The 27,989-nt window shown below is 45.4% G+C and overlaps 2 protein-coding genes across 3 annotated transcripts in view; one reads left to right on the top strand and one right to left on the bottom strand.

Annotated features, from left to right (window-relative positions):
* Positions 1 to 13,928, top strand: part of grin3bb (glutamate receptor, ionotropic, N-methyl-D-aspartate 3Bb) — a 53,213-nt gene extending 39,285 nt beyond the window's left edge. The window contains exons 3-9 of the mRNA XM_036519448.1: positions 1,818 to 2,910; positions 3,272 to 3,417; positions 5,084 to 5,199; positions 9,128 to 9,279; positions 12,221 to 12,385; positions 13,100 to 13,167; positions 13,400 to 13,928. Of these exons, the coding sequence (XP_036375341.1) occupies positions 1,818 to 2,910; positions 3,272 to 3,417; positions 5,084 to 5,199; positions 9,128 to 9,279; positions 12,221 to 12,385; positions 13,100 to 13,167; positions 13,400 to 13,928 (2,269 nt within the window). The remainder of the gene's footprint in view (positions 1 to 1,817; positions 2,911 to 3,271; positions 3,418 to 5,083; positions 5,200 to 9,127; positions 9,280 to 12,220; positions 12,386 to 13,099; positions 13,168 to 13,399) is intronic.
* A 1,949-nt stretch (positions 13,929 to 15,877) lies between these two features.
* On the bottom strand, positions 15,878 to 27,896 carry tmem259 (transmembrane protein 259). 2 transcript variants are annotated; one of them, XM_036521479.1, is made up of 11 exons: positions 26,741 to 27,896; positions 24,413 to 24,706; positions 24,142 to 24,250; positions 22,723 to 22,833; positions 22,199 to 22,321; positions 21,807 to 21,907; positions 21,429 to 21,486; positions 20,881 to 20,964; positions 20,477 to 20,609; positions 19,832 to 19,931; positions 15,878 to 19,385 (listed from the first exon to the last, which is right to left on the bottom strand). In XM_036521479.1, exons 1-11 carry the CDS (start codon positions 26,948 to 26,950, stop codon positions 18,612 to 18,614), a joined length of 2,097 nt encoding a protein of 698 aa, XP_036377372.1. In that variant the 5' UTR covers positions 26,951 to 27,896; the 3' UTR covers positions 15,878 to 18,611. The 2 variants fall into 2 exon arrangements, with proteins under 2 accessions (XP_036377372.1, XP_036377371.1); XM_036521478.1 differs by having other exon boundaries at positions 24,088 to 24,250.
* Positions 27,897 to 27,989: the final 93 nt, after the last annotated feature.

Genomic DNA, 27,989 nt, shown 5'->3' on the forward strand with positions numbered 1-27,989 from the left:
GAGTTTTGCTCCTGAGGTAGCAAGAGAGGCTGTTTTCCATATTTGAAGAATGCTGGGCAGTTTACAGATACATAAGTGGAATACAAACACGTTTGGGTGCTTTAAGCTTTATTCTTGAGTTCCACTCGGCTGGTTCCCCACCAGGGAGGACGCCTCTTATCAGAGGAGTCCACAGCACACATTGCCCTTCAGTACCATGGTGCAAGGCAAACCACAACACTGCCTTCCGTCTTCTGTCTGCTCCAAAAACAGGAATAAAACAGCTCTGCAAAGTATCACTGCTCCAATGTGTTCGGCAGAAAACACAATAGGATAAAACATTCCACCAGCTGCACCGTGACAGAGCTGTAGTATAATCGCAAAAATGGTTTGTTATAGGAGCCCTTTTCCATCTGCTATGGAAGAAGTGCAATTCTATGATGTTATTTGTTATTATTGTTATAATATGAACTGTTTTGTTGAGAAAAGCTGTATTTGATTTGTTGGCTGTGACCTCCATTTTCATACCCCAAAAGCCTCGAAATTTATGGGGTTTTTGCGTACATTGATGTGCCCCTCATTTGGTATAGATTTGTGAGAAAAAATGAATTTTGTGCCAAATGGTGTCATGCCAGACTGTCTCTGCAGATTCTGGTTATGAGTAAAGAGAGGCAATCCTTGTGCTGCTCTTTGAGGCAGACAGATTCAGAATAGAAATTGTTCTGATGTGTCTCTGGATGCATTAGTGTGACGTTAAAAACACTCTTTTTATGAGAGCCTTGCCTTTTAATGAGATGGCAAAGAATAGTAAGAAAGAGGATCGATATTCTTAAAAACAGAATCATAATAAAGGACTGCCATTGAAAAGTCACAGAAAGCACATGTGAGCAGAATGTTGATGCATTCCCAATCCAGACATTTCACACGTGACCTCATAAGTGAGCCTTGTTGTTTCATCCTGTCTTTCCAAGTGACTTCTCGCCATCAGTTTACGAGGGCTATTAGCCAGAGAGACTGTCTTTTAGAATTTGGAATGAGACTATGTGTTAGGTCTGATACAGTTCCGTTGTGACAGTGATGTGAACAGAAGCATATGAAGCAGATTGAATGTTATGTGCATGCACTGGAAGAACAAAGGGGGGCAGGGTTGCTTTTAAGTAATTACAACCTGCTGTCCTATTAAGAGTAACCTACCCTTTCAATGTAATAGCATTCAGTGAGGGAGGGAGGGGGTGGCACACTCTACAGGCAGAGACAGGTGAAATTAATGATCCAAAGGTTTAGGCCAAATTACATTTTCTGATTTTCTTCCCCTTTTTATTTTTCATGAAAGAGTTCAGGGTTGGTCACACATCATGCTTATTATTTATTGCTTCAGTCATTTGTCTTTAGCTCACGTCCATACCTCAGCTGCTTGGATGAGAGATCTGCATTTCCTTAAGTGACCCTGGGTCAGTACAGAAGCACTGGAACAGTCAAGCGTCTAGGCCTGATTTGTTGATGTGGACAGGTCTTACATCTAAATATGGTCGCTCATAAAAGCAGCACGGGTATGTTACAGTCTGTGAGGAGCTAAGTCATGTTTTTCATGTAGATAGGCAATCTCCTTCTCGGTAAAATCACTCGCTGTCACTCACAGTGCCACTGATATTTACAAGCTGCCACGCTACAGTGGAGATTACACTATCTTAAATTGAAGCCAGTATTTTGCCAGCACTCTGTTGTCTACTTTCACTAAACTGTGGCACAAGGAAATTGAACAAGTGCCCATATTGAACAAGCTCCCAGGTCTTGAAATCCAATGATGACCCTGTGTCTTTTTTTTTTTTGCTCTTCAGGTTTCTCTCCAATACATCCTTTACAGGGCTGACAGGCCCTGTCCAAGTCCAGCGCAACATGTCCCGTGTCCTCACCTCGCAGCGCTTCCACATTTGGAGCCTGCGACGGGACGCTGTGGGGCAGCCCACCTGGGTGACGGTGGGCAGCTGGGAGAGCGGCAGGCTGGAGGTGGAGGAGCAGGGGCTGTGGCAAGGGCCATCCCCGCGCCAGCGGGCCGAGGGACAGGGCGGCAAGAAGGACGGGCGCTGGGAGGCGGGGCAGCCGGTGGCGGGGAGCCGGCTGCGGGTGGTGACACTGGTGGAGCACCCTTTCGTGTTCACGCGAGAGGTTGACGAGGACGGCAACTGCCCCGCCGGACAGTTTTGCCTGGACCCACGGACCAACAGCTCGGATACCCTGGATCGCCTTTTCCGGGAGCTGGCGCAGGGCAACAGCAGCTTCCTGCCCCCTGACTTTAGCAAGTGCTGCTACGGCTACTGCATCGACCTGCTGGAGAAGCTTGCAGAAGATATGCATTTTCAGTTTGATCTCTACATTGTTGGGGACGGCAAGTATGGTGCATGGAAGGGCGGGCGTTGGACAGGGCTGGTGGGCGACCTGCTGAGTGGCGTTGCTGACATGGCTGTCACCAGCTTTAGCATAAACTCCGCCCGCAGCAAAGTCATGGACTTCACTAGCCCCTTCTTCTCCACTAGCCTCGGCATCCTGGTGCGCAGCAAGGACACGGCCGCCCCCATCGGCGCCTTCATGTGGCCCCTGCACTGGTCTATGTGGGTTGGCATCTTCGTTGCCCTGCACATCACTGCCCTCTTCCTCACCCTCTACGAGTGGAAGAGTCCCTTTGGCATGACACCACATGGGCGCAACCGAGTGAAGGTCTTCTCCTACTCTTCTGCCCTCAATCTCTGCTATGCCATCCTCTTTGGTCGCACGGTTTCCAGCAAAACGCCCAAGTGCTGGACCGGCCGCTTCCTCATGAACCTGTGGGCCATCTTCTGCCTGCTGGTTCTGTCCAGCTACACCGCCAACTTGGCTGCAGTCATGGTCGGAGAGAAAACTTTTGAGGAGCTCTCGGGGATTCATGATGCCAAGGTGAAATATTGATTAGAACAAGTTTTCCAACATGTGTTTTTCAAATCCAATCCCTTATTTATATTGTATATCTCTTGATTTAAACATAGGCTGAGGTAGTTTAGAAGTTTTTTTTTTCCACTGAGCATGTAATTCATTAGCTCTCAGCCTGAGTATACTAAAACGTTTGATGTGCTCCTGACCTTTAGCTATTTTACATTTTTATGTCTGAATTAAACACTAATTCAGTTTGCAAAAATTTTGCTAGTTCTTTTGGCACATCAGCTATAGAAGCTGAATATGCTTCCTCTCTCTCTCTCTCTCTCTCTCTCTCTCTCTCTCTCTCTCTCTCTCTCTCTCTCTCTCGCTCTCCGGATCTCAGCTCCATCACCCATCCCAGGGCTTCCGATTCGGCACGGTTCGGGAGAGCAGCGCTGAGGACTACATGAAGAAGAGCTTCCCAGAGATGCACGAGTACATGAGGCGCTTCAATGAGCCCACCACTCCTGATGGAGTCTCCACACTCAAGTAGGAGATCAGAGCATCTGAAACAAAGCACCCCGCACTTGGTCTGGTTTTACAAGTATCAAAGGCTGTCTGGGCAAAGTCTTCCATGCTTATATAGCATGCAGAGGTGTCCCCTCACCTGGGAATTACAGCCACATAATAACTCATAATAATGAGCCCTTGGCCTAGTGCATGAGTCACAAAAAATGAGTGGTCAACGTATTGAGTGAAACAGCTGCCATACTCTTGGAAAATTTGTAGAGAAACACATTTATAAGACAATCTACACTCAGCTGCTATGTATTAGAAATCCACACCATTGTTATTGTATCCAGATGAAGAAATTGAACGGGACTGAAGGAAAGGGCAGATAACTGAAAATAGGTCACAGCACACAACCAGAATCTTCCCCTGGCCTGTCATGAAAGAAGGCCTGTGATTCCCTCTCTCTCTCTGTTCTCTCCACTGGGAAAACTGTCTGCTCCTTGCCAGATGCAATGAAAGGTCTGTCATGCAATCAGAGTTGAGCCCAAAGGCAGCTGGGCTGAGTGCTGATTCATAGCAAGTTTTTTTTACAATGATATGAAAGTATGAAAAATATAAACAGAGTAATGTAAGGATGAGTTATGATGCAAAAATTTGGACACAGTACCCTATTATTTTAGCATCTCATTTTGCCAATGGTGTTAGAGAGCAAAAGGAAGAAGGAAGAAGGAAAATGGCTGACCTGATCGATTCAATTTTCGATATTTTATATGGGCGGCAGTGTAGCATAGTGGTTAAGGAGCAGGACTTGTACAGTAACCGAAAGGTTGCCGGTTTGATTCCCCACGGGGGCACTGCTGCTGTACCCTTGGACAAGGTACCCCCAACTGCCTCAGTAATATAATGTATAAATGGATTACATTGTAAAAACCTGTAATTGACATAAATTGCTCTGGGTAAGCGTGTCTGATAAATGCCAATAATGTAATGTTTGCTCCCATGGCTGCTTCATGTTAGTTTGGATCTGAAATTATATGAAATTTTTTTTCTACAACTGTGATGGTTTGATGATGGTTTGGCTTTGATGATGGCTCAGACAAGCTTGTGCTGAAAGCTGCAACCAAAAAAATGAAGCTATTAATTGTGTATTATATACATTATTGAAATGCTTATTAAACTATTAATGTCTAAATTGTTACTACTACCCTGAAGTTAATACTCACAACCAGGAGTAAAGCAAAGAGAAGTCCCACAATTCACAAAGATGTTTTTTTATCAGATAAAAATTGTCAGAAATGGTAGCTTGCAAAATGGGGATTCTATTCAAACCAGTGACACATGCTTCTAATTTTTGCTAACTGAAATGATGTGCAGAGGGCACAGGGTCAGAAGCGAAATAAAAAGTCAATTGAATGCGGTGCTTATTGTATATCCTCCCATCTGTGGCTGTAGCTTCAGTGCAGACTGTATTCATCTTCAGAATAGTTTCATCATGCTTTGCCTGGGATCTGATTAACAGAGCTCCTCTCTGTCCTGTGCACAATATCCCCTGGGGGCTGGTGCTGACAGTTCCATTCAGAGAAATAGGAAAAGTGTAATTATGATAACTCAACTCAATACTGTGAGCTTGCGGTAAAGCAGGAAATGGAGTGCTAGTGTGGTGTGTAGCTGCCTCTGTAACCCCTCTCCCTGTGTGTTGAAGGACAGATCCCCCTCAGCTTGATGCCTTCATTATGGACAAGGCCCTACTGGACTACGAGGTCTCCATCGACGCTGACTGCAAACTCCTGACTGTGGGAAAGCCGTTTGCCATTGAAGGTATGGCTCCCCACGCCCTATTGACTTCATTCCCTTCCTCATCCTCCCTTTTTCTCTAGCACAAATGCAGATACACTTCCTGCAGGAGTCCCTGTACCAAAGTATTTTATTCTGGATGTTATTAGTAGTAAAGTGGATTTTTTGAGTTGTCACATATTTATCATTCATGTTCTTCATTGCAGCAAGAGACAAATGGGTGTGAGTGTACTGCATAGATTGTAGATGTGTCTTATTGTGGTTAGTGTGATATTTGTTCACTTGGTTAGGGAAGGTTCTACAGGGAGGTGGTGTACTATTGCTGTGATTGTGGTTGTAAAACAGAAGTATTGCAGCCACTCGTGGTATCACTTGTCCTTTGTTTTACACTTTGTGATGAAAAGAAAAATGGTGGAAAGACCTCATTCTTCCATTTAAAAAACAAGATGTTCTGACATAGTGCTGTCATAAAAAATGAGGGTGACTTATGGTGTTGTGAAATAACCAGGCAATGGAGTGATTTAATGTAAAGGGCACATCTAAAATGAGGTTAGAGTGGGAGGGAAATCTAAGACAGAGCCATTTAGAGGCGGTGTTCATTAGCTTCAAAGGACATACCTGCGCTGATGGCCATGTGTAATGACAGCTCCAGCCATGTGCCAAGTTTTATCACAGGGGCTCACGTAAAGCTCTATCTGTGCTTTTGTCCCTGATCAAGCCTTACATTCCCTCTTTGACTCCAAAATAACATCATTCCCTGTTCCGTTTGCATATTTTAAACTCCCCCAGTGAATTTCACAGTGCACAAGTTAAGCTTTGAGAAGGCGGATTTCCTTTGGCAGATATCTTTCATGAGACTAAGTCACCCATGCTGGTAAGGAGCACCGAATTTACATTTTACTCAAGCTCTTTCAGTCTATTTCTGAAAAGACTGAAGAGACACAACAGGTTTCACTTTGAGGATAAACTATTCATGAAGACGGAGAATTCCTTTGGGGGAAAAAAACAACAGAGTGGTAGGGAAAAAAAAATCGTTCCCTCAGTTGGCTTATTGGCTTTTTCGCAATTTCTTGCCCTGACCCCAGATCAACTTCCAGAGTAAAACATTAATTGGGGTTTCCTCAATTAGACCTCTCCTAAGTCATCTTCCCTGGTGCTAATTGTTTCATCCGTTCTGCATTTCATCATCTGTTTGCCATTCAGGCCGCGGTATTGATCATTGAGTCCTCTCTTTTACCCCACATCACCCTCAAACACAAAAACACACTCACACACACACACACACACACACACACACATACATACAATACCATACACTACTCCCCCATGTGTTGATGATGAAATGACATAGGAGAAAGTTGCATATATGCACATATACAGTGGGTCTGTTTTTTCATGTAATCACAGGGACAACACAGCCTATTGCTTTCGGTAAAGTAGAGCGAGACTGAGCAATATATTATATCTCCTGAAAGGTACCTGACAGGGTTTTGTAGATTTTGTGATAAAAGTCATTGAGGTTTTAATGATTATTAATCAAGAATCCTCCACTTTATCAAGCTCAACATCCTCATCAACACTATACCGCAAATAACTCTTCCCTCATGAAATGGCTGAGGGCAGTGGTTTTATGGGACACGGAGAAGTTTACGAGGATTGAGATGCACTCCATTAAGGGGATTACACCGAACCTGAATTTGCTTCTCTGTTAAAGAGTTCAGAATGCCACTTCAGTTCGTCCCAGAGATCCCCCAGCGAAAGGGGCTTTAATCAAGATGCTGTGGGTGTGTTGATCCTCCTCCCCCCACCCTCCCTATCCATTTCCCTGTCCGTATCCCCATCCCTGTCCCTTCGCAGTCAAGAGTGATGTGTGCAGACGATTGGTGTCTCTCGCTCTGATGAAACGCGTGGATGTCAGAGAGTTTCTCACATCTGTCAGCCCCGGCTGGCTCCAGAGAGTGGGAAATGACTGACAAATGCTAGCCAGAGGAAAAAAAAACCTCATTGATTGAATAAGATTCATGCTTGTCTTCCTGAGGGACGGCGGCATCTCAATGATATCAGCTCTCATCCTCTGTTAACCCCAGCTGAACACTGCTGATTATTCGTTCCACTCTGAAGGCACACTGTGGATAGGGATTTGTAACACGCAGCCTGTCATTAGATAATGGATGTGCTCAACACTCTCACTTTTTCTTCTTTTTGTTTTTCCTGAATGTTTTTTTTTTCCTGTTCATGCTTATATTTTCTCTCTCAAATTCCTTTGTTGCTACAGCTGTCAAAAGAGGGTGATTTTTTTTTGAGGCCCATGAATCTTATGTAAAACTCTCATTTACAAATTTCATTAAAAACTTCAAAGAAAAGTGAAAAAAGTAAAGGATCAGCACTATAGGTATAGGAATTATTGAGATCTTAAGACGGCCATTCAGCCATAACTCTTACTCGTAATTCATGTTTCCTTTTTAAATAAGATTAGCGCTAAGGTCTTCATATTTTATTATATATTGATTTGCTCTTTTACCTCCTCCAGAAGAAAAATCCTGACTCAGTTTTCTCACCTAGTGTGAAGTTTGGTGTGCCACACCTCAGTTGTTACCTAATCATTTGTTTCAAAAGTTGTCGCTCGACATTTTTTACATGATTTAAACAATCCAAATGGTTTATTAGGAAAATAAAACAACCATTTTATGACATTTGTTTCCTCCGCTTGAATGAAGCCCCCTCTTGCCAAAGAACCTAGTTATGTGGGTAAGGATTTCCACTGTCACACTTCTTGGTTTCAGTTGGAGCTTGAGTCTGGCTTAGCTATTGGATCATTGCTTTCAAACCTTAAAGTTCAAATATTCCTTAATATGCTAGAAAGTTATATGTTTTGAACTAAACAGAACAAGTGTGACATTAGGACATACAGTAGTTCCATTTAAATGGTAAAACAACTTAAGGTGGTACTATACCACAGATATTCTGTACATTAAATAACAGCTGCATGTATTTCGCATTGAAAGTACATTCACAGTCTCTGCCATTGTTGATACTAAAATTCCTTTATTATTATGACTGTTCTTGAACATCCATAGCTAGCATAGAAATGCAGATGGCACCCAAACCTCCTGTTACCAACAGGAACCTCCCAGACAAGGAAAAAGAGAGGACTGGGGCACTAGAGACTACCTAATCATGTAGAATATCTGTGACTTTACCTACCCATTCATTATTATTCATTCATGAAATAATTCAGTTGGTATTCTTAAAAATTCCTGTGGACACAGAAACACTAGCCTATCGGTCTCTTTCACTTAGCAATCATAACCCAATTTACATCTTTTTCAGAGTCACTGTGTTGGATAGTCTAGCTGGCTAATTCAGGGTCATTTAAGTAAATGCTGTGGCTAATATCATTAGCTAATTAGCTTTCCAAAGCAATAAACAGTAAGTTTTCAAGCTGTTATTTTTATTCATGCATAGTTAGATACTTTTTGTTCATAACTGAATTGTGTGGACAGTCTTGATGCTTGCTCACTAGTATAGTTCAGCTTGACAACTTTGCTTGCTTGCTTAACAAGTACTCAGAAAAGCGTAGCGCTAAGTTAACTTAGCTTACTTGTAAGCAAATCAAATAGCTACCTACCTATTTTTTAAAGATTTTCACTCCTGAGGATCAAATATCAGATAGCAATTTTGTATCTTGATTTAAAAAACATTCATGTTTATGAAACAGTTATTTTTTCCTGTACTTTTTCAAGGAGTAAAGTTGGGAGGTTGGTATAGCAATTAAAGCAGTCCTTCATAAGACAAGCTCCATTTATTTTGAATGGTTAAGTCACACTTGAGATTTGGCCAAAACTAGGATATATAATAGCAGTGATCTTGAATAGAGGTGTTTAATAAGCTTTAACAATTCTTGTTCTATGGTATGTGATCTTTAACTATTCCTGTTTTTCTCTTCACCTAGGCTACGGTATTGGACTGCCCCAGAACTCCCCGCTCACTTCCAATGTGTCAGAGTTTATCAGCCGCTACAAGTCAGACGGGTTTATGGACATGCTGCATGACAAGTGGTACAAAGTGGTCCCCTGTGGAAAGAGGGTCTTTGCAGTGACAGAGGTGAGCCCAGAAAGAACAGCACCCCCAATGTCATGGGCAATCAATGACCACTCTGTGTTTTGGTCAGTCATGAAGAGGATCAGGACAAAATGAAAGCTTTGTGGTCCCAACTGGCTCAGTCTGCAAGGTGTACACTTTGAGTGCAGGTTAAAAACTGGCCTTACATTTTACATTTATTCATTTGGCCGAGTGACAAGGCACGTCATTCTTGCCTTGTCACTCGGCAAGAATGACGTGCATCCCACAGCTGTGGAACAAATTACCTTCATTCCACTGGTGATAAGGTTGGGTAGATTGACCAAGATTTCATCACCATACCACTCTCAGGCACCCATATACCAGGTGCCTGCGTGCAACTTGCTCGGGTGATATCAGTGGAAAGGCGTCTGTCCTGCAATGAGTGCACACTCTATTGTGTGCGCTGTGTGACTTACAGAATTGGAAAAAGGGAAAAACAAAATGCATGCCAGTGTATCAGAGGATCACATTTGTCTCATTTTACTCTCTTTAGCGTTCCTGCTTGAGCGGAGAGGTTGTCAGGGGGAGACAAGTCTAATATACATTTGCTGATTCCAAACAGGGTTTCATAAAAGTGGCAGGGGAAAGGGGGGGGCTTTATTATACAACAGAGAGAAACACTACCACTACCTCTGATGTGCTCTGGGAGTCATCTTGTATGCTGAAAAGGACATTCCTGGTGTCCTTCATTACCAGGATCCTATAAAGTCATGCATTGACATACAACTCATCACACTACATAATAATAAATCATAATTTAATCAGTATGAATGAAGGCTTGGCCTCTGTCTAAGTTAGTTGCTCACAGGAACATATGCCACGAAACAGAGCCTAATCCTGAGTGCCTCTTCACTGCTTTTTGCCCCAAAGCATTGTGTCACTGTCCTGGGCCAACAGGCTGTGTTTGCTGTAATTAACTGCTGTCTTAATCTAATCAAACAATGTTATTTTAGCTCTGCCTGTCTGAGCGCTTGGCCTCCTAAGAGGCGCCTGCCAGCCTGATGGTCTTGTCTGTTTACTGAACAGCTCTGGCTCCCTAGACAGGGAAGCAGAGCCCAGGACATTGGAAATGGGTTCATAATATAAAGACAGAAGATAAGGCAGCTGTGATTTGTGAGCGTTCCCCCAACGTCTGGCGCGGGAACCAAGGAAACGTGAGGAACAGACGAGTGGCTCCACCAAGTGCTTCCCACTGTTCCAATTATCTAATTATCGTCTGATTTCTTTGCAGAGAAATTAATGGAGTATGTTAATGTTTATTTCATGCAAAGCTGTTTTCTGGTTCCCCTCCAATGGTTCCCCTCTGATAAGAGCACTGGGCAGGCCTCTCTCTCCAGCTGTGAAGAGGGAGCCATTCAGTTAGACACTAGTTGTTTCCTTTTACTTACTGGTCAGTCTTGACTCACAGACCGGGTAAGTAATTAAATGCGTCTATCAACACATATTGGGAAGCTCAACAGTTCAAGAGAACGATGAAAGTTGATTTCCTGGCAAAAAAAGAGGGGAATTAAAAAGCTTTAAACATCACTGTGACAGGAACTCAGAAAAGGGATTTCAAGTTATAATACCCTTCATCTACCCTCTCAAAATACATAGTTTAGAGAATGATTAAAGACATCACTTTGGAATTTTGTTTTTGTTATGATTTTAAAAAGACATATTTACCACAGGCTGCACTCAAAAGATTATAGCCAATTTGCATTTTAAATCCTTTCACTCATACTCCATTACAAGAGAGGTGAGGGAATCAATGGTGAAGGGCTAAAGCAACCTGGACCTGAACACAAAACAGAGCGGACATGTTCATTTTTAAACGATGTTGACAGGCTAACACGCTGAGCAAACCTTGAGCGCTAATGGGAAGAGTTATTCTCCAGTAAGCATGCCCTGTTTCACAGACAGACTCGGTGGTCTGTGGTGGACTTGCCAGCTCCTCCTGGCAGCAAACCCAGATTAAATGGCCATGAGTGTTTGGGTGAATATTGGGGTGGGCTCGTGTCACTCCGGGCCCAAGTATAGCGTACCCATGGGGTCTAGCATGTCAGCGCTCTGGAACAGCCCAGTCCCCTGTCCACACGCGCTCCTCTTTACCCTCACATTTCTGCAGAGGATCATCTGTTCTGCTCTCATACACATGTTGTCATTCTGAGTCCTTGTTCTCATGTTAACATTGTATTCAAGTGGGGAGCATCCTAGAGCTGCCCAAGTAACAACATTTGCCCAATAACTGTCTTCAGATAAATGGCTGGACAGTGTGACAAAACTAAGGATAGCAAGGGACATTAAAAATGACCTTTATCAGCAGACCATCAAGGAATTGTGTGGTACTTGTCCACTTAAATATGAAGTCAGGATCCATATATCCATATGTTATCCATACATTATTCTGCTCCCTGCTCTAGATGTGAAATGGCCCAAGGAACTCAATATTTTCACAGTTCAACTGGGTAATGTCAGCATGACGAGTATTTCAATTAGAGGGGATGCTTATTTAATTCTAATTAGTTCCTGTCAGTAGGAGTCCTTCCTCTTCTCCATCAAGGCCACTCCAGGGGATGTGGGAATCTTCCTCATGTCACCTCTCGGACATGCTGTGTGGATCTGTGTGTGCACAGCTCTGCACTGCCACCTGCTGCTGACGATAGGGAACCGACTTTGGCAAAGTAGATCTATCTAGGGTTGCCAGTATTTCCACGTCCGCAGCACTCATTACAGCTAAAAACAGATACAAAAGAAAAGCCCTGAGCCAGTTTGTGCTTTTTGGCAAGCTGAAGTCTGGGTTTTTTTTTTTTTTTGAAAGAAAGGCCCTGACGCTGACCCTGACCAGGAATGCGCTGCCATGCAGTAGCTCTGCCAGTCTCTTCAGTGCTGAGAGGAGATGTCCGGTATAGCATGCTGTGCTCTCTCTCCCGGCTCTGTGCAGACGCTGCAGATGGGCATTCGGCACTTCTCCGGCCTGTTCGTGCTGCTCTGTGTGGGCGTAGCCGGCGCTCTGCTCACGCTGGCCGGGGAGCACGCCTTCTACCGCCTCGTCCTGCCTCACATCCGCCGCCGCCAGAAGTTCAAGTACTGGCTCCACACCAGCCAGGTGAGCTTGTCCACAGCGCTCCTCCCACGTCGCCTCCTTTCTGTCCTTTGGGTTGTGGCCGAAGACTGCAGAAGACGTGTGGGTGCCATTCTCACGACACTGTCCATGTATGGCAAATTCTCATGGAATCTTGCTGTATGGACATGCTCTTCTCAAGCAGACATGTTCCTATTTTGGACTAATGGTGCTAATGGACTAATGGACTGTCTGCGTCTTCATAATTTAGCTGTCTAAAGTATATTGTTTTTGCCCTTGGCACATATACTGCATGTGTGTTTTAAACAGTATATTCAAAAGCACTTTATTTTCATATTTTTAATAAATTCAACATTAGCAAACATTTATTGCCCCTAAAACATCCTTATTTTATGGTATTGGTTTTCCATCTTCTTGGCCAAGAACAGAGCTGTCTTTAGCACCAGTATATCACGTCGACTCTCTACAAAAAAGAAAGAGTGCCATCTATTGTCAAATCGAGGCCACTGCAGGCAAGATCACACTGAATTCTGTCACATCTTCCAGGGCACTGGCAGCTCCAATCTGCCTGGCTTAGTTTCTTGAGGTCAAATAAGCTCCTCTCCCAGTGGAGGATTACTAACTAGCAGGGAAAGTAATTACAATTTCTGAGATGGTATTGATTCCAAAAACTCGAATAAGAGAGTGTGAAGTAGCCTGGCTCCCTCCTCAGTGTCATTGCTGCCTTTTGTTCTGCAGAAAATCCACAGAGCACTGAACATGACCTATGAGGATGTGAAGAGGCAACGGGCCAACACAGAGAAAAGGTACAGACAGCGATTTTTCATCAAAACTAACAGCTACCAGCATGACAGTATCCCATAATGTGATTAAGACCAATTCAAACTTCCATGATGTCACTAAAATAGAAAGAAAGCTCAAAGCCAATCTGACTAGCCTGAAAACCAATTGTTAACTGATTTTGCTCCATTTGTCAAATCTGCAGCAATCATTCGTCACAATAAGCTGTTTAAAACAGGCCTTTTCTCTATCCTTCAGCTGCAACATCCAGAAGGTGCAGCCCCCACAGCCGCCCCCTCCCGCCCCCCCACCTGGCGCCACGGCCAAGTGGAACAATGAGAGCAGCAAGGTCTCCCGGGACCCCAAGGACCCCAGGGACAACAAGCGGGTCCACTTCAACCTGGAGACCCTCAACAGTCGCCGCCTCCTGGCTCGCGCCGTGCCAGAGGGGGAGAAAGCTATGCCCAGGCTGAGTCTGGTGGGACGGATCTGTGAGAACGGGGGGCCTGCGGCTCCGCCCCCGAGCCTCATCCTGCCGCTCCCTCCCTCCTCCTCCCGGTTGCCCTCCTCTGGCGCCCCGCCCCAGGATGGAGAGCTCCAGGAGCTGCAGGAGAGGATCGAGGAGATCAGGGGGCAGCTGAGAGCCGCGCTGGCCAGGAGAGCCGAGCTGCAGACCTTCCTGGCCAAAGAGAAGGCCAGCTCTGCCCTGACTGTAACAGAAACCCCCCCTGCAGGCCCCCCTGCCCCTTCCGCCTCCCCCTCCAAAGACACCAATGAAAAAAGGTGATGCTCCCAGCCGCTGGGCTCAGAGGCTGGAGGGCTGTGGAGGGGTGTGGGAGCTGGTGGGTTGTTGCCTATTTGGAAATATCCGATCTTCAGGCTTTCTGACATGGCTGGGATTTGCTACGGCATCCATCGGGGTGAGAGTGTCCCCTGGACACATTGATTTGATCAGAAGAGAGGTGGTTGGGGGTGCTTGCAGTGTGCTGGAGCTGAGCGTTATCCAATACCCCCCTGCTGGCTGGAGTACACTACAGAGAACAGGTTCCTACAGGGAGAACTCAGGCCTTCATTCATCTGCTGCCCCAGAGGTGGGGCTGGAGATACCAGCATGCCTCCATAACTGGCCGCTCTGATCACGCTGAGAAACTCAAGCATCCTGGATTTTCTCCACTCACACAATTGAAAACTGCTATCCAACTGTTTTTTTTTTTGTTCGATTTTTGAATTTTGTCTGCCATTTCACAGCAGGTGATGATGGCTGGGATTGAAAGAAGCAGCGCAATGGCACCATGAAACGACAATCTGCACATACATGTCAAAGCGTCAGAGAGGAGCATAAGGGGACTTTGACACCAAGTTCATTTCAATGTTTGATTTGAAAAGAAGAGCAGTTCTGTCCATTAAGACCCATATTTAAAACCCCGGCAGTAACCTTACCACACCAGGGTATGCATTACCACAAAGAAGCGGATGGGTGGTCTCAGAGCAGCTGGAACTGTGTTTGGTTTGTGTCTGACTTTGGTCCCCCAGACATTTGGGCAGTCTGAAAGGAAACATTTTGTCTTCACTTCAGCTGCCAGCCTTGTGTGTTGCTCGTTTCCAAAAGGACAGCATCTTCTACAGACAGATGCAAAAAAAATTCACTGTGCTATTTCTACTACAATTAACTGATGAAACACAGATGAAAAACAAGAGCACAGCACACTGGGTGTCTGTATTCTCCATCGTATCTGTATATTCTCCAAAGAACTGCTGCAGGTAAAAGGCTAGTGAACCGAGTGCAATTGGAAAGTCGCAATAGAACTCTGTCTGGGCTATGTGTTGCTGCAAGTGATCTTGAATTTGTGTGCAAGAGAATTCTTTTTCCTGGCCTGAAACATTGTGAACATAGTCTGGGGTGCATTTTCAAAGATTTTTTTTCCTCCAATCTGAACCAACTGCAAGTGAACTTGGTGTAAAAGTGCTCTTGACTTGGAGCCTTGACTTGGGGCAGGGTGTCACAAGGACCTAAGGGGGTTAAAAGGACTTGATACTGAAACCCCTTTTTAATGGCATTTCCATTGTTCATTTTACTTCTGTAAGATCTGAACTGGCATTGTTCACTGGCCTTGACATTTTTTTCAAAATAAAGTCTGATAGAAGTATGGCTAGAAATGAATTTGAAACCCTTTTCAAATGTTTGGTACATTCCTACAAGATGGCAAACAGGATGCCTTTGCTTTCCGCTTATGTCTCAAGCCTGCAAAGGATTTAAGCATTGGCTGACAACTGGGAGTTAAATACACATAGCAAATTCCCTCAGCGTTTCATTCACAAATACTCCCCGGAATAAATGGCAGACTGGAGCAGCACTCCTGGTGGCAGAAGCAAGTCTGTTGTATGTAGGGTTAACTGGAGGAAAAAGGGGTCAGTCCTTTCCCCAAGAGAAACAGCCTGCCACAGATCCCAGACCATCATTACAGAGACCTAATCCACTTGTAGGAGAGAGCTCTGATTGGGCGGCTGTGTGTGTGTGTGTATGTTTCTAATCTGGGTGTGTGAACCATTGCGCTCCCAGTCTCTCCCTTGGAAACAAGGCACACGTCTGCTATCAGCAGCCCTCAGGCTGTTCCCAAGTGACAGACTGGTAATGAGCCTCTTCACTTCAACAATGTCAACACACAAAGTCAACAGACAGAACACCAAGGAACACACTCACAAGCACAACTGTATGTACAAAGGAAGGCTTTTCTTTTTTTTCTGCAGATGTTTTTATGTTACAGTTAAATACATTTGAATGAGATAAGAAATCTAGTCCATCAGAGATTTAAGGATTTGTTTACATTGTCTAAAAGAACATCTACAATGAAGAGCAACTGTTCCAAGGCTACAATCATCCTGCTTTCTCTTCCATGACAGCAAATAGGCACAGAAATATAAACACATGACTTGTCTGGAAACCTTATCATTAGGGTTGTTCATTAATTGTATTAGTTACATCTCTTCTAAAAACAAACTCAAAAGACGTGAATCAAACAGAATATTGCCGTATTGCACAATTTAAACTACCTGCATCATTCCTGAACCAATGGGCCCTTTTCATTTTGCCCTGCATATTGCATAGCCATTACTGAAACACTGCATTTTTTTTTTTTCATTTCAAAAGCACAAAAGATTTTAACCAATTTTTGTCTCTAGCCCACTTGTGTTGCAAAAAGTGTCGCATTTGCAACTCCCAACTGGAAAAAATGGAATCATATAAGGCATCATCAAAATTAAGCTCTCCAGGCAGCAGATTGGGATCAGTCCATTATGAAGCAGTGCGTAAGTTAATTATATATCGGCTTCGTTACTGCCCATTCAACCTTTCGGCATTAAGAGGCACACACACCCACCCAAACACCCATTAGCAGGTTATACCCTTAGTTCCATTTACATAATTTTTACAGAGAAAATGGTAACCCTCTTGTTCCAGGAAAGTGGAACACAAGAAGTCACTTCTAAAACAGGCTTGAAGAGACAGGCAGATACACTGTGGACTGCACTGTCCTCCTTAGCAGTGTCCCTCAGGTCACAACAGTTTGGTCTCTCAAGGGGGCCAGATGGGTTTTGGGGGGGGGGGGTGGTAAAACTAGCCGCCTGTCCTTTAAAGTCTAGGAGCTCTGGAGCAAGAAGTGTTACTAGCAAGAGTAAAACTCCATGTAAGGCTATTCAAAAAAATGTAATTAACCGTTTTGTATCGTGTAGCAAGCCTTTGCCAGCATTTACATGTCCATTTCCATATGTTAGAAAACCAAACCACTCAGGTTTGGACACAGTATTCAACATCACCTTCAGCACCTGGAGTGAAATGCTGTACTTCGAGCACATAGCGACAAGTCTGGGGAATTTAGTACCAATCGAGAGTGGCATTTCAGTCTGTAAAATACACAGCACATAGACAGATCACTCTTGTCATTTAACTGTCTGAAATGACAGCAACTTAAATGCCTGCGAGAAAGCGTGCGAAACCCGTGAGAGCATGGCATTGTCGTGCACTACTCTGAGATGAAGACGTGACTCTACATTTCATTTCCTCAGCGTTAAGGTGGCTAACCATAGTGCTGCTTACTTCCAGTATAGCCTATTGTAGTTTGTTGGGTTGTTTTAACAGTATAATAGCAAAGTAGCAAGGGCCATAAGTGAAAGCTAAAGCATTTTTTAAGTCCCCTGTGTGGCAAACAGTGCAGGGCTTAAGGCGATAGCTAAGCCTTCATGCACAAACTACATTTGCTTACAGATATTCATTTTCTACAAGACTACATCGCTACTGTGTGTCCAGGTCTGACTTTGCCTGGCATTTCCCTGGTAATCCTCCCTCCAGAAACTCACTGCGAAGAGTTAAGACGAGTGCTATATATATATCTGTGCGCTCCAAGAGCCAATGAGGGATTCTCTCAGAGAAGCTGCAGATAGGCAGCTGCAATAATCAGGTACTTGAGGTGGAACCTAGTTAAGTTTGATTGTAATCAGTGGGAAATCTAGCAGGACTGGGCGAGAGCTGGATGAGTAACCCCCCTCCCCACGCCCCCACCTGACTCACCAACTCTTGCTCCATTCAATATGACACCGGCTGCCGTTCTGATTGCAGCCTGGAGTCTCGGACTGCAAACACCACAAGCAGCTTTGAAGGCTGATGCGGGCAGACGTTTGAATCACGCTGCAGCTCGCCGGCCACGCCAACGCCACAGAGCGGGACAGAGGAGCTCCGTTCTGACAGAGCCGTCTCACCGCTGTCCCCGCGCTACTGAGAAACATGTGCGGCTCCAAGACAGGGCCATACAAACGAACGAACATATTTTTCTGTTCTGAATGAGTCAAAGCGGCTTTGGCGAGATGGAATGGAAAAAGGACATAAGCCCCCGGGCAAGGCGGCCCTCGGTGACGCGGGTCTGACGATGGCCGTCTGTGTGCTCCCCAAACCGGCCAGGGCGGGAGAGCTCATGCCTCACTTCAAATCTGCCTTTCATACAGACACCGCTACCTTCAACTCCACACGGGTCAGCACCTTTATTTTACAGAATCACACTGGAAATAGTTTCTCTTCTATACCACCTGCACAAATCTGGCTACACCACCTCAGCGTTTAAACAAACTGATCATCGATTAAAACATAAATCACCTGGAAACAAATGTAGCCTTTCCAAATTAGCACACTTTAACATGTGGCCAGTTTAACAACATAATTCAATAAGAATCTACTGTGATGCGAATCCCACAGGAAAGAAAATGAAAAGCTTACTTAAGCCCCGCTTCCCAAGGGGAAAATGGGGGTGGGAAATTCTGCACTTTCCATTCCTCTCACTTCCCCTCTAAGTCTTCTTAAAGAAATTAATTAAGCCACATCAAAAAAAAAGGCCCTTGCTTTTTGTCCACACAAAAGACATGGTGTTGAAGAAAGGGGCGGGGGGGAACGATCGATCTGCATGTGGAAGTGTGTGGGTGGAGCTCAGGATGGAGTGGGTTGGGGGTCGGGAGCTGGGGGGCTAGCCCGGGAGTCGTCCTCTGTCTTAGCATCCCAGTCTATGTCATTCTGCCTCACGTTGTCCGCCCCCCCCGCATCGGGTCCCCTACAGTCTGTGTGTGGAGTGGCTGGGCCTGCAGGGGGCGTGGGCTCTGCTTCCTGGGGTGCCCCACCGGATGGGCCCGGCCCTTGTGCGCAGCCACTCGCTCGGATCTCCACGGTCACCACGCCAGCCGAGCCGGGGCTGCTGCTGCTGCTTTCCGCGGCCACCCCGACCCCTCTTCCTTCCGTTCCCCCTCCTGTGACGCCCCCGACGCGGAGCTCAGCCACCACGCTGACACCCGGATCAGCGACCCCTGCCTCCCGGAGCCCTTCCGCTTCCAGCAGCGACCCCCCCAGCTGTGGGGCCGACAGCGCCTCCGTAATTATCGCCGCAGTCTCAGCTACCCAGTCCAGGTCATTGCCCACCTCTCCTGTGTCTGGACTGACCAGGCCGTTGGGGTGTGGCTGGGGAAGGGGAGGGGCCGGGGCCAAGGGCTGGGCGTCGGTGGGCGGGTGGACCTGGCCGTTAGCGTCGGCGGCAGCAGCAGCAGCTCTCTCGTTGGGCGCGGCGCTGCTAGTGTTGTTGTTGAGGTTGTCCTGCAATGTGGTCTGGTTGCCCTGGCCGGCCTGCTGGTTCTGCAGCAGCATCTCCTGGATGCGGATCTGCTGCAGGATGGCAGGCAGCTCATAGTGATGGAAGAAGTAGATCATGGAGTGCTGTAGGGGTCAAAGGTCATAGACAGGGTGTGAGGGAAACGGAAGGTAACAAGTGGACCATCGCCTCTAGAAAAAATGTTTCAGATAGGCTGCCTCTTAATTCATTATTGCAATGGCCATAGGATGTTGGGATGGGGCGGCAGTGTAGCATAGTGGTAAGGACCAGAACTTATAACCAAAAGCTTGCCGGTTCAATTCCACACTGGGGCACTGCTGCTGTACCCTTGGGCAAGATTAACCCCGAATTGCCTCAGTAAAATATCCAGCTATGTAAATGGATAACATGTAAAAACTGTAACCTATGGAAGTCGCTCTGGATAAGAGCTTCTGCTAAATGCCAACAATGTAATACAATGTCATCTTTACTCATGTGATCCCCGGCTATATTGTACACTTAACTAGCAATGGACTAAAACTCTGAGGTTGTACTGTAATGACACACTCACCTGTATGAAGAGCCAGGATGTGACCAGAGCCAGGCTGCTATACTGTCCGTTGAAGCGGTAATGGTAGGCATAGAACGCAAAATGATACAAATAGAAGAACCTGAAACACAGAGGAGGCTTTCTTGAGAATAGATGCCTTTTACAAAAATAAAGACACCATGTTGCAGCAGAGAAATAAAAGCAAAGAAAACTACTTCAAGTCAAATGTTGGAATTACGTGTCACTTTGAAACACTTTAGAGCATGGTAAGTTCCTGAAGTGAAGCATTTCTCAGCCTATCACTGTAACCCATCCACGTAATGCACTAAAAAGTAACAATAAAGCCAGACTGGTAATGTGAGATGTAGCGTTTATAATGACTTACAATGACAATAATGTTATTTTAAAAAATACAAGTATTTCAAACCTAGACACCATTAACATTGGCTCATTTAGGAAGTGTTGAGAGAGTGTTACAGCAGCAGAATTTAAAACTGAAATTTAAAAATAATAATACACCAGCTGAGACTGACAGGGTAAGTGAACAGTATTTCTGGATGAAAAGTAGGAGCAAAATAACAGAGCTACTGCCCTGTTCAGTGCTGTGTGACAGTGATGCTGGTCAGGCTTGCTACGAGGACAGTGAGCGAGTGTATTTGTCATTACCGGAGCCAGTGGCGCTTGCTCGTATTGGTGTGACAGCAGATGGCATCGTACTGATCTGCCAGCCACACAATGAGGATGATGTAGAACGCTGTAGTTGTGTCATTGAAGAACTCTGACATGATGGCTTCCATACCTATGCCAGAGGGAGCACAGAGAGACAGAGAATCGGATGAAAGGGGAATGTCTTGTCTTTTTTCTCTTTATCATTCTTGCCTACACGAGTGTGCACTTTGCTTAGGGTCCACCATACTGCATTAGAGCAGAGGTTAGAGCACTGATATTCCCCAAAGACAGCAGCACACTGTAGGGAAAGGACAGTGAGACGCCAACCTTGATACAGCTGTAACATCTGCGCTTTCAGAGGCCTGGAAACGGAGATGATAAAAACAGCAAAATACACTTACCGACAAGAGCCAGAATGACAGTGAGCAGAGGGGCTGCTGGGAAGGCGATGGTCATGTTCATCTCCAGCATCTGCAGCAGGTCCACTGTTGGACACACAAAGAGCGGAATGTAGAGAACCAGTGTAATTTCTGCACACACAACTACGCATCTCTCCACCTCGCCACATTCCTAACTATGCCAGTGTGTGCTGGTATTCCATGTTGTTTTCAACACTGAAATAGCACTGCATTCCCCTCAAGGTCAGTGTGGACAAAGAGACTACAGCTGGGTGCATGGTGGAATACAAACTCGGCAGTGAGGGCAGCAGTGTTGCATAGTGGCAAAGAGCAGGACCCATTACCAAAAGGCTGCCGCTTTGATTCCCCCACTGCGGCACTGCTGTTTTACACTTGGGCAACACACTTAACCCAGAAGTGCCTCAGTAAATATGCAGCTGTATAAATGGGTAAATTGTAATAAAAAAAAAAAAAACAAATCTATATTAAGTCGCTCTGGATAAGAACGTCTGCTAAATGCCAATTATGTAATGTAATGTGATGTAACTCACCAATGAAGACGAAGATCTGATGGTGTGAGTACCGTAGCAGCATGGAAACAGAAAGTGTCTGAAAGAAGATTCATTATTAGAAAGGGTAACAGCATAGAGACATCCAGCACACTAATGATCAGAAAGGATGACAGCGCACACACACATCCTTCGCCCTGTAAATACGAGCACACTTTCCCAGAAGACTTAGGAATTGGGCTGGGCTTCCTGGAGCCCTTTGTGGAAGATATGAATAGATAATTATTACCACGGGGTTCAGTTTTGTTCCTTGTTTAACAGATCACTTGATGACTCTTGCAATGGTAAACAGTACAGAAATATCTTAAAGTATCAAATCCAATGCATCACAGACGGGCCTGCACCCAGTCAGATACTTACAAATATGACCATGATGACGAAGGCGGCCAGGTAGGAGGTGCGCGCCATCCACATGCTGACAAAGCGGTAGTGTTCCCCAGAGACCACGTTCCTCAAAAACCCTGAACAAAGACAGACACACAGGTCACCATGTGGCCAGTGTATGTACCACACAGTCACACACAAACATCCAAACAAATACACACAGGTCAGCATGTGGCCAACGCTAGCACCATACATTCACTCTCACACATGCACACACGTGTATATACACCCTGCTCCATCACCACTCGCAATGATTTTCCTCAAAATGAACACTGCATTGCTTTACTTCCTTTCACAATGACAGAGGGCAGATGGAGCCATGTTACACAACTCTCAGTCATGAAAGCAGAGCTAGAGTGCGGCAGTACCTTTGTTTTCCTCGTTCTCTGCCAATGCCTTCACACTGGACATTAGGATGTCATCATAGCCCAGGAACTCGTCCAACAAGAAGCGACTGAAGCCATCCCCGAAGCACTGATCCTTCATTGGGTCTGAGAAACAAGGAGAGTTCACATTTATCTTGCCAACAGTCCTGTTCTCTTCTTGTTGATTAATTAGAGGAAGTGGATTTAGCACTGTTTTGTATGTCATGCTTAGTTGGAAGCGCTAATCAGGACAGCTTAAAGAGACTTCCTTTGACCAGTTAAAAACTCAGCAATGTTTCAAATGTTTCAGATGAACTGAAAAAGTCTTTAGTCTCACTTCAAAATAGGTCTAGGTTTTCTACCTTCATTGACAGTGCATTGCATCAGGCAGTAATGCCTACAGTTCTATTGTAATGAGTTGAAAACCTGGCCTGAGCTTCCTCTAAAGTAAGTGCTTTTGCCCATCTTACAAGCAGGAGAAGAAAGGGGTACACGGTCTCATATAAACCCTGCCTCCTGTCACTTACCCAGAGTGACCACCATGACAGGGATGTTGAGACGCTGCCGTGTGTTCTGGGACAGCCGTAGGAACCCATACTCCAGTGAATACTCCACAATATACTCCTCCTGTGGCCATACTGCAAACACACAAAGCCATGTTCAGAAGAGCATGCAAGCAGTGCACACACACATAGCCAACAATGCAAAGCCAGTACAACACACACAGCTCCCACACTGCTACCACACCGCACCACACACGCACCTCTAAAACCGCAAAGACAGCACACTAAACACACACCTCCCACACTGCAAACACTACAACATAAATACACATCTCACACTGCAGAGTACATAATACACTGTAATCACAGTACAAATCATTATGCGCATCTCACACAGCAAAAGGCATACAGCACACGTGCTTGAATTTCCCACCCTGCAAATTGCTAAAACAAATATCGCTAATACTATTACTAAACAAGGTCAACACTCTCTCTCAAAACTGTTCAATAGTGCTGGACATAGCAGTGAGCACACGCACACGGACACACACACAGCCACAGTGCAGGAGAGCGGACACAGCCCTGCGCTCAGAGAATGACGGCACTCTGCTAACGCTGCAGGACGCGGGCCAGCGCGGAGGCCCCTGTCTGCCTGTCAGCTGCAGTCTGCTGGAACGCACTGAAGCCCTGTCCACTGCATGGACTGGCTGGGGCTCTGCCTGCCACACAAAGCAGCCATTGTGTCACTACCAATAGCACTGGCCGGACTGCTGAGCCGCGGCGTCTCATGTGGAACGCAGCGGCCTACTCCGCTTAAAGTGGGCCTGCCAGGAGGGCAGTCTGCCTGTATACAGGACGGCTGCTGCCTCTCGTCTGCACTGCACTCATCGTTTTCTATAAAACCTGAAAGGGCTCTGACCCTGTACAACATGGTCCATCTGCATTCACAATGAACCATGTTCCTGCTAAAAAGGTGCGGGCCCTAAAACAGTATTGCTGCCATTCTAAAGTGCTTCAAGGTTGAATGAGCATGAAGTAGAAGGCAGATTCCACCATTCCACCCACACTGAGAGGGCACAGAACAACAGTCAAGGTGAATCACATTTGCTCAACCTTCCCAAATCACATTTTAAAATGTTGCTCTGTTGGCCGGTGGCCATCGCCATTTAATCCTCATCAGTGTAATTGCACTTCTAAATCACCTCAGAAGGAGCTTTTGTCAGTACAGCGTGAGAGAGTGAGAGGGAAGTACAACAGGTGGGAAGTGAAAGGGGGTGGCAGAGGAGAAAGGGATCAGAAATTCAGGACTTTAAAGGAGTCACAGCTTCACTCAGTTGCCTGTCTTTCTTAAGAGCGTGAGTCAGTAAAAAGTGGTGAATGATGGTTTACCTGCTCGGGTTAGCATCTCAATCTCGGAGACTGTCTCCCTCAGCGGCTGCATACCTTTAGTGGGCGCCTGACTGAAGGAGAGGTCCTGAGTGTCGTTGAGACCCACCCCCGGCCCGCTGCTGCTCAAGGAGGGCTTCAGGCGCGGCTCGATATCCAGCTCAAACTGGACAAGAGAGAAGGGGACCATGAATCTCTCTCCCACAATGCACTTCACCCTGCTTTCTGAGAATGGTTCAGTTCAGTAGTTCTTGCCCAGCAGCTACAACTTCAGCTCGTTCCACACTACCCCTCCTCCCACCCAGTCGGCTCCCTCTCCCTCCTTAACCTGCACAGAGCTGTTGTCGAACATCTCCAGGGTCATCTCCTCCTCCTCCTCCTCCTCTTCCTGGTGCAGCGAGCCCAGCCCCCCACCCTCGCCCTCCGGTTCCTTCACCAGGCCCTGGAAGCCCTCTGTCTCATAGAACTGCAGGAAAATGGGCGCCCGGCTGGAGTTGCGCTGGATCTCCACCCTCAGAATGCCGTCGCGGGGCCACTTCTCCCGAACGTGCTCCAGGCAGTTGATGGGGGAGCGAGAGAAGGCGATGTGGATGTAGGCCAGGATGAAGAGCACGAACAGGGCCTGGAGGTGAAGCAAGGTGACGTTATAGGGCAATGATCATCAACCATGAAGACTCGCCAAGAGCACAGAAAAATGTGGAGTGGAACAGGGGAAAAAGTTAGAAGAGACAAAGTATTTTTGGAGTGGTGAGATTAATGTACGGCCTAAGTCAAAAAAGAGCAGAGAAGAGAAAAGAAGTGGGAGTGTCCAGCAGCAATCAATAACACTACACCACTACAGAGGCTATATCATCAGACATGCTCATTACCACATGCAAGGGAGAATGAATAGTCTCTGGCAGACAGATAAGGATCAGAAAAGTTTGGAGAGGGACAGCAGAAAGACTGAAGTCTAACTTCATATCCTATATACAAATCTGATACGTATCAGCACCGGGACAGGTTTGGCTTATAGATAGCTCTGCTATGAAACAGACAGGTAGTGCCACACTGTTCTGCATGAGTCTGAGCATATTGATTATCATGAGCAGGTGCCTCAGCAAATCTCCCTGTTCCCATGCCCACTTCTGTGTAACAGAGCTGCAGACTGGCTATCAGTACAAGGCACACAAGCCTAGTGTGCCTTTAGATGTCATGCATTTTCTGCCCCCCCCCAGACCTGTCTACCACACTTTCCATGATGCTACATTTTCAGTTAGCCCTCTGTGCTAACAGCCCTCAAAGACAAATTCCTGTGTACAGATACGAGAACTGCAGTAAAAAAAAAAAACACAATTCTGCCTGTTTATTATACCAGTGCTGTCTTCAGCAAAGGCAAGCGCTCAAGACATTCAAAAGGACTTGCCTTCCATTTCTGCTACTGTACAAATCAGTCGACATGGCACATGTCTGTAAATGTGCATCTCTTCCCCCTCCCTTATCCCTCTCTGCATTACACAACCAAGTGTTTTCCCAACTCTTTTACAGGTTTCAGACTTTGAAATAATGAAGGCAACCTATGACTAGGCAAGACTCACAAATGTTACACACGCACTTTATTATTAACCACGTTTATACTTTTACTACAGCTATCATTAGAAGTAACAATACAGTAGTAACTGTAGCAGTAGTAACAATGATCTCATTCTCACTTTTATTTCGAACAGAACTGTAATGCACTTTATTTTGGAACTGTTTCCAGCTGGTCATAAGGAATATGGCATACAATTCATCACAGTGGCCCACAGAACTAGAATTACCTGACGAATACCCACATGGCTGGCTCCTCTACTCCCATAAACAACATGTCAGGCAGTCAATTCATACAGACCGCAAACACTGGAAGCTGCAATTCGCATGTTAATATTTGGCTTTTTATTACTACTTCAGATAGAAACAGAGCCTGGTATTACCAGGATGCTACATCTTAGACCTGTGTAGTAGTTTCTTTGGTCTCAGTATGGAAACTGAATCCAGCTTTCAACCTGCAGATGCACACCAAAGCCAGAATTTTGACAGGATTCTTTAACTGTGCGCCATCGCGGGAGAATCTAAAGAATGCTGAAAGTACGTAATGTGTGGATGTGCTGTAAGAGAAACAAAGCGCTGACAACATAACAGCAAAGTAGCAGCCACTGTCAGGAGAATACTGTATGCTGGTGCTCTGCAACAGCAGGTTAAATCGCTGCTTATGGACAGTTTTCCAGCCCTACTTAGCAGTCGTAACTTCATACATTTATGTGACTGTCATTCCTAGTTTTTTTTTTTTTAATCTAAATTTCAAAAACAAATCCACCTATATATCCACCTGCCTATAACTATCCACATGACAGCACGTGTGCATAGACAGATATTCTATTAAAATCACAAACAAATGCAGAGAAAAGGACGTACATAAATGGACTGCATTAATTGCTGAGTCCAGACAACAGCTGATGAAGGGAACACAATATCGTCGTTATAAAGATCAGCTTAAGTATTTCAACTGATGGTTATAAGGAGATTAGCCTGTACAGAGAAACCGTTCAATATCTTGAAAATCAACATGCATTTACAGTGATGTGCTACGTGCAGCACAATTAATGTTACTGTACCATTTTGTGAAAAGCGGCCTTACCTTTAGCAGGACGAAAAACTCGAAAATTCTTCTGAAAGACGGAGGAAACAACCTTGCGTATGTAACTGCCATCTTAAAGAAGAGAGCGTGAAAAAGCCGGTCCCGCACGTTGATGAGTGGGTTTTGGTTGATGTTGGGGTTCCGTATTCGGTTCGCCCCTCCATTGTTATTAAGGGGATTATTGTTCACGTTACCCTGATTTTCTGACATCTTTAAATTTTAGTCCTACGGTTTACAGATTCACGTCAGACACGGGACAAATGTCGGCAGACGAGCGATTCTGCACTACAAGCTACTGTGGCTAGCTACAAAAACCACAAACAGAATAGTTTTGCTTAATTGAAGGGAAAAAACAAAACTGTTTTTAAAGCTAATGTTACCAGCTTGCAGGTTAACTAACTAACTAACCGAACTAGCAAGCCAGGAATTCCTGATCATTTCTGAGAGAGCTAGGCTAGCTAGCTAGCTAGCCAACCAACTATCGTTAGCTATATCACATTTGATGCTAACAAGCTACATTAACTTTTATTCACATCGAATTGCTGATTTTGAGTGGTGGTGAGGAATCGTAATTCAGGTTTATAAAATTATTCTGACTTGCACCCCGACAAAGCCTGCCCAGTTAGCTCGATGGCTCACTAGCTGTCTAAATTGTGGCCTGTTAGCTATCGTCTACTAGCTCGCTGAATAATTGGCTTAACGTTAAAGGTCCCGTCTCTGCAATTCAACATGTCAGAGGTAGCAAACTGTAAAAACGACCAAACGTCAAGCATACTTGGGGGAAATTAACACAGAATGCATATTACTTAGCTCAAGACAGCTTGAACACCGTTAACCCGCTAACTAGCTAGCTCTCCAGTTTCCTTGGTTAGCAAGCCAGCGACACTTATTCGAAGTGCTTTTAGTTAGCTGGCTGGCTAGCTAGCTAGCTGTATGACGTCCTGTGTCGATCACGGAACCCGTATGTTGATCGGTTTTAATCGTTGGCAAGCTTGCTATGAACTCAAATTTGTAGTCGCAGCACAATTGTGGCACTCCAGGACAAGTAAATAGTGCTCATTTCCGATTACTCGCACTGCTTAGGAATCTTTTCTTGTATTCCTAGTTTTACCCACTCCTGTCGCTACAGCCATTTTGTCAGCTTCTCATCTCTCTCGCAGCACCAATAAACACACTGTACAAGACAAGCAATCGGCTGGCAATCGAGTAACTAACCACATTGAATCCACGTGAGCGCCGACTGCAGCTG

Source organism: Megalops cyprinoides, chromosome 2 (assembly GCF_013368585.1).
Source record: "Megalops cyprinoides isolate fMegCyp1 chromosome 2, fMegCyp1.pri, whole genome shotgun sequence".
NCBI lineage: Eukaryota > Metazoa > Chordata > Actinopteri > Elopiformes > Megalopidae > Megalops > Megalops cyprinoides.

Bases quoted from the DNA above. Each gene is read 5' to 3' on its own strand.
- tmem259 (XM_036521478.1), bottom strand. From the start codon at position 26,950: ATGTCAGAAAATCAGGGTAACGTGAACAATAATCCCCTTAATAACAAT. The intron at 24,707-26,740 runs GTAAGGCCGCTT...CTTCACCTCCAG, and splicing joins AGTTTTTCGTCCTGCTAAAG to GCCCTGTTCGTGCTCTTCAT. The intron at 21,908-22,198 runs GTACTGCCGCAC...GTCTTTGTTCAG, and splicing joins AGAGAACGAGGAAAACAAAG to GGTTTTTGAGGAACGTGGTC.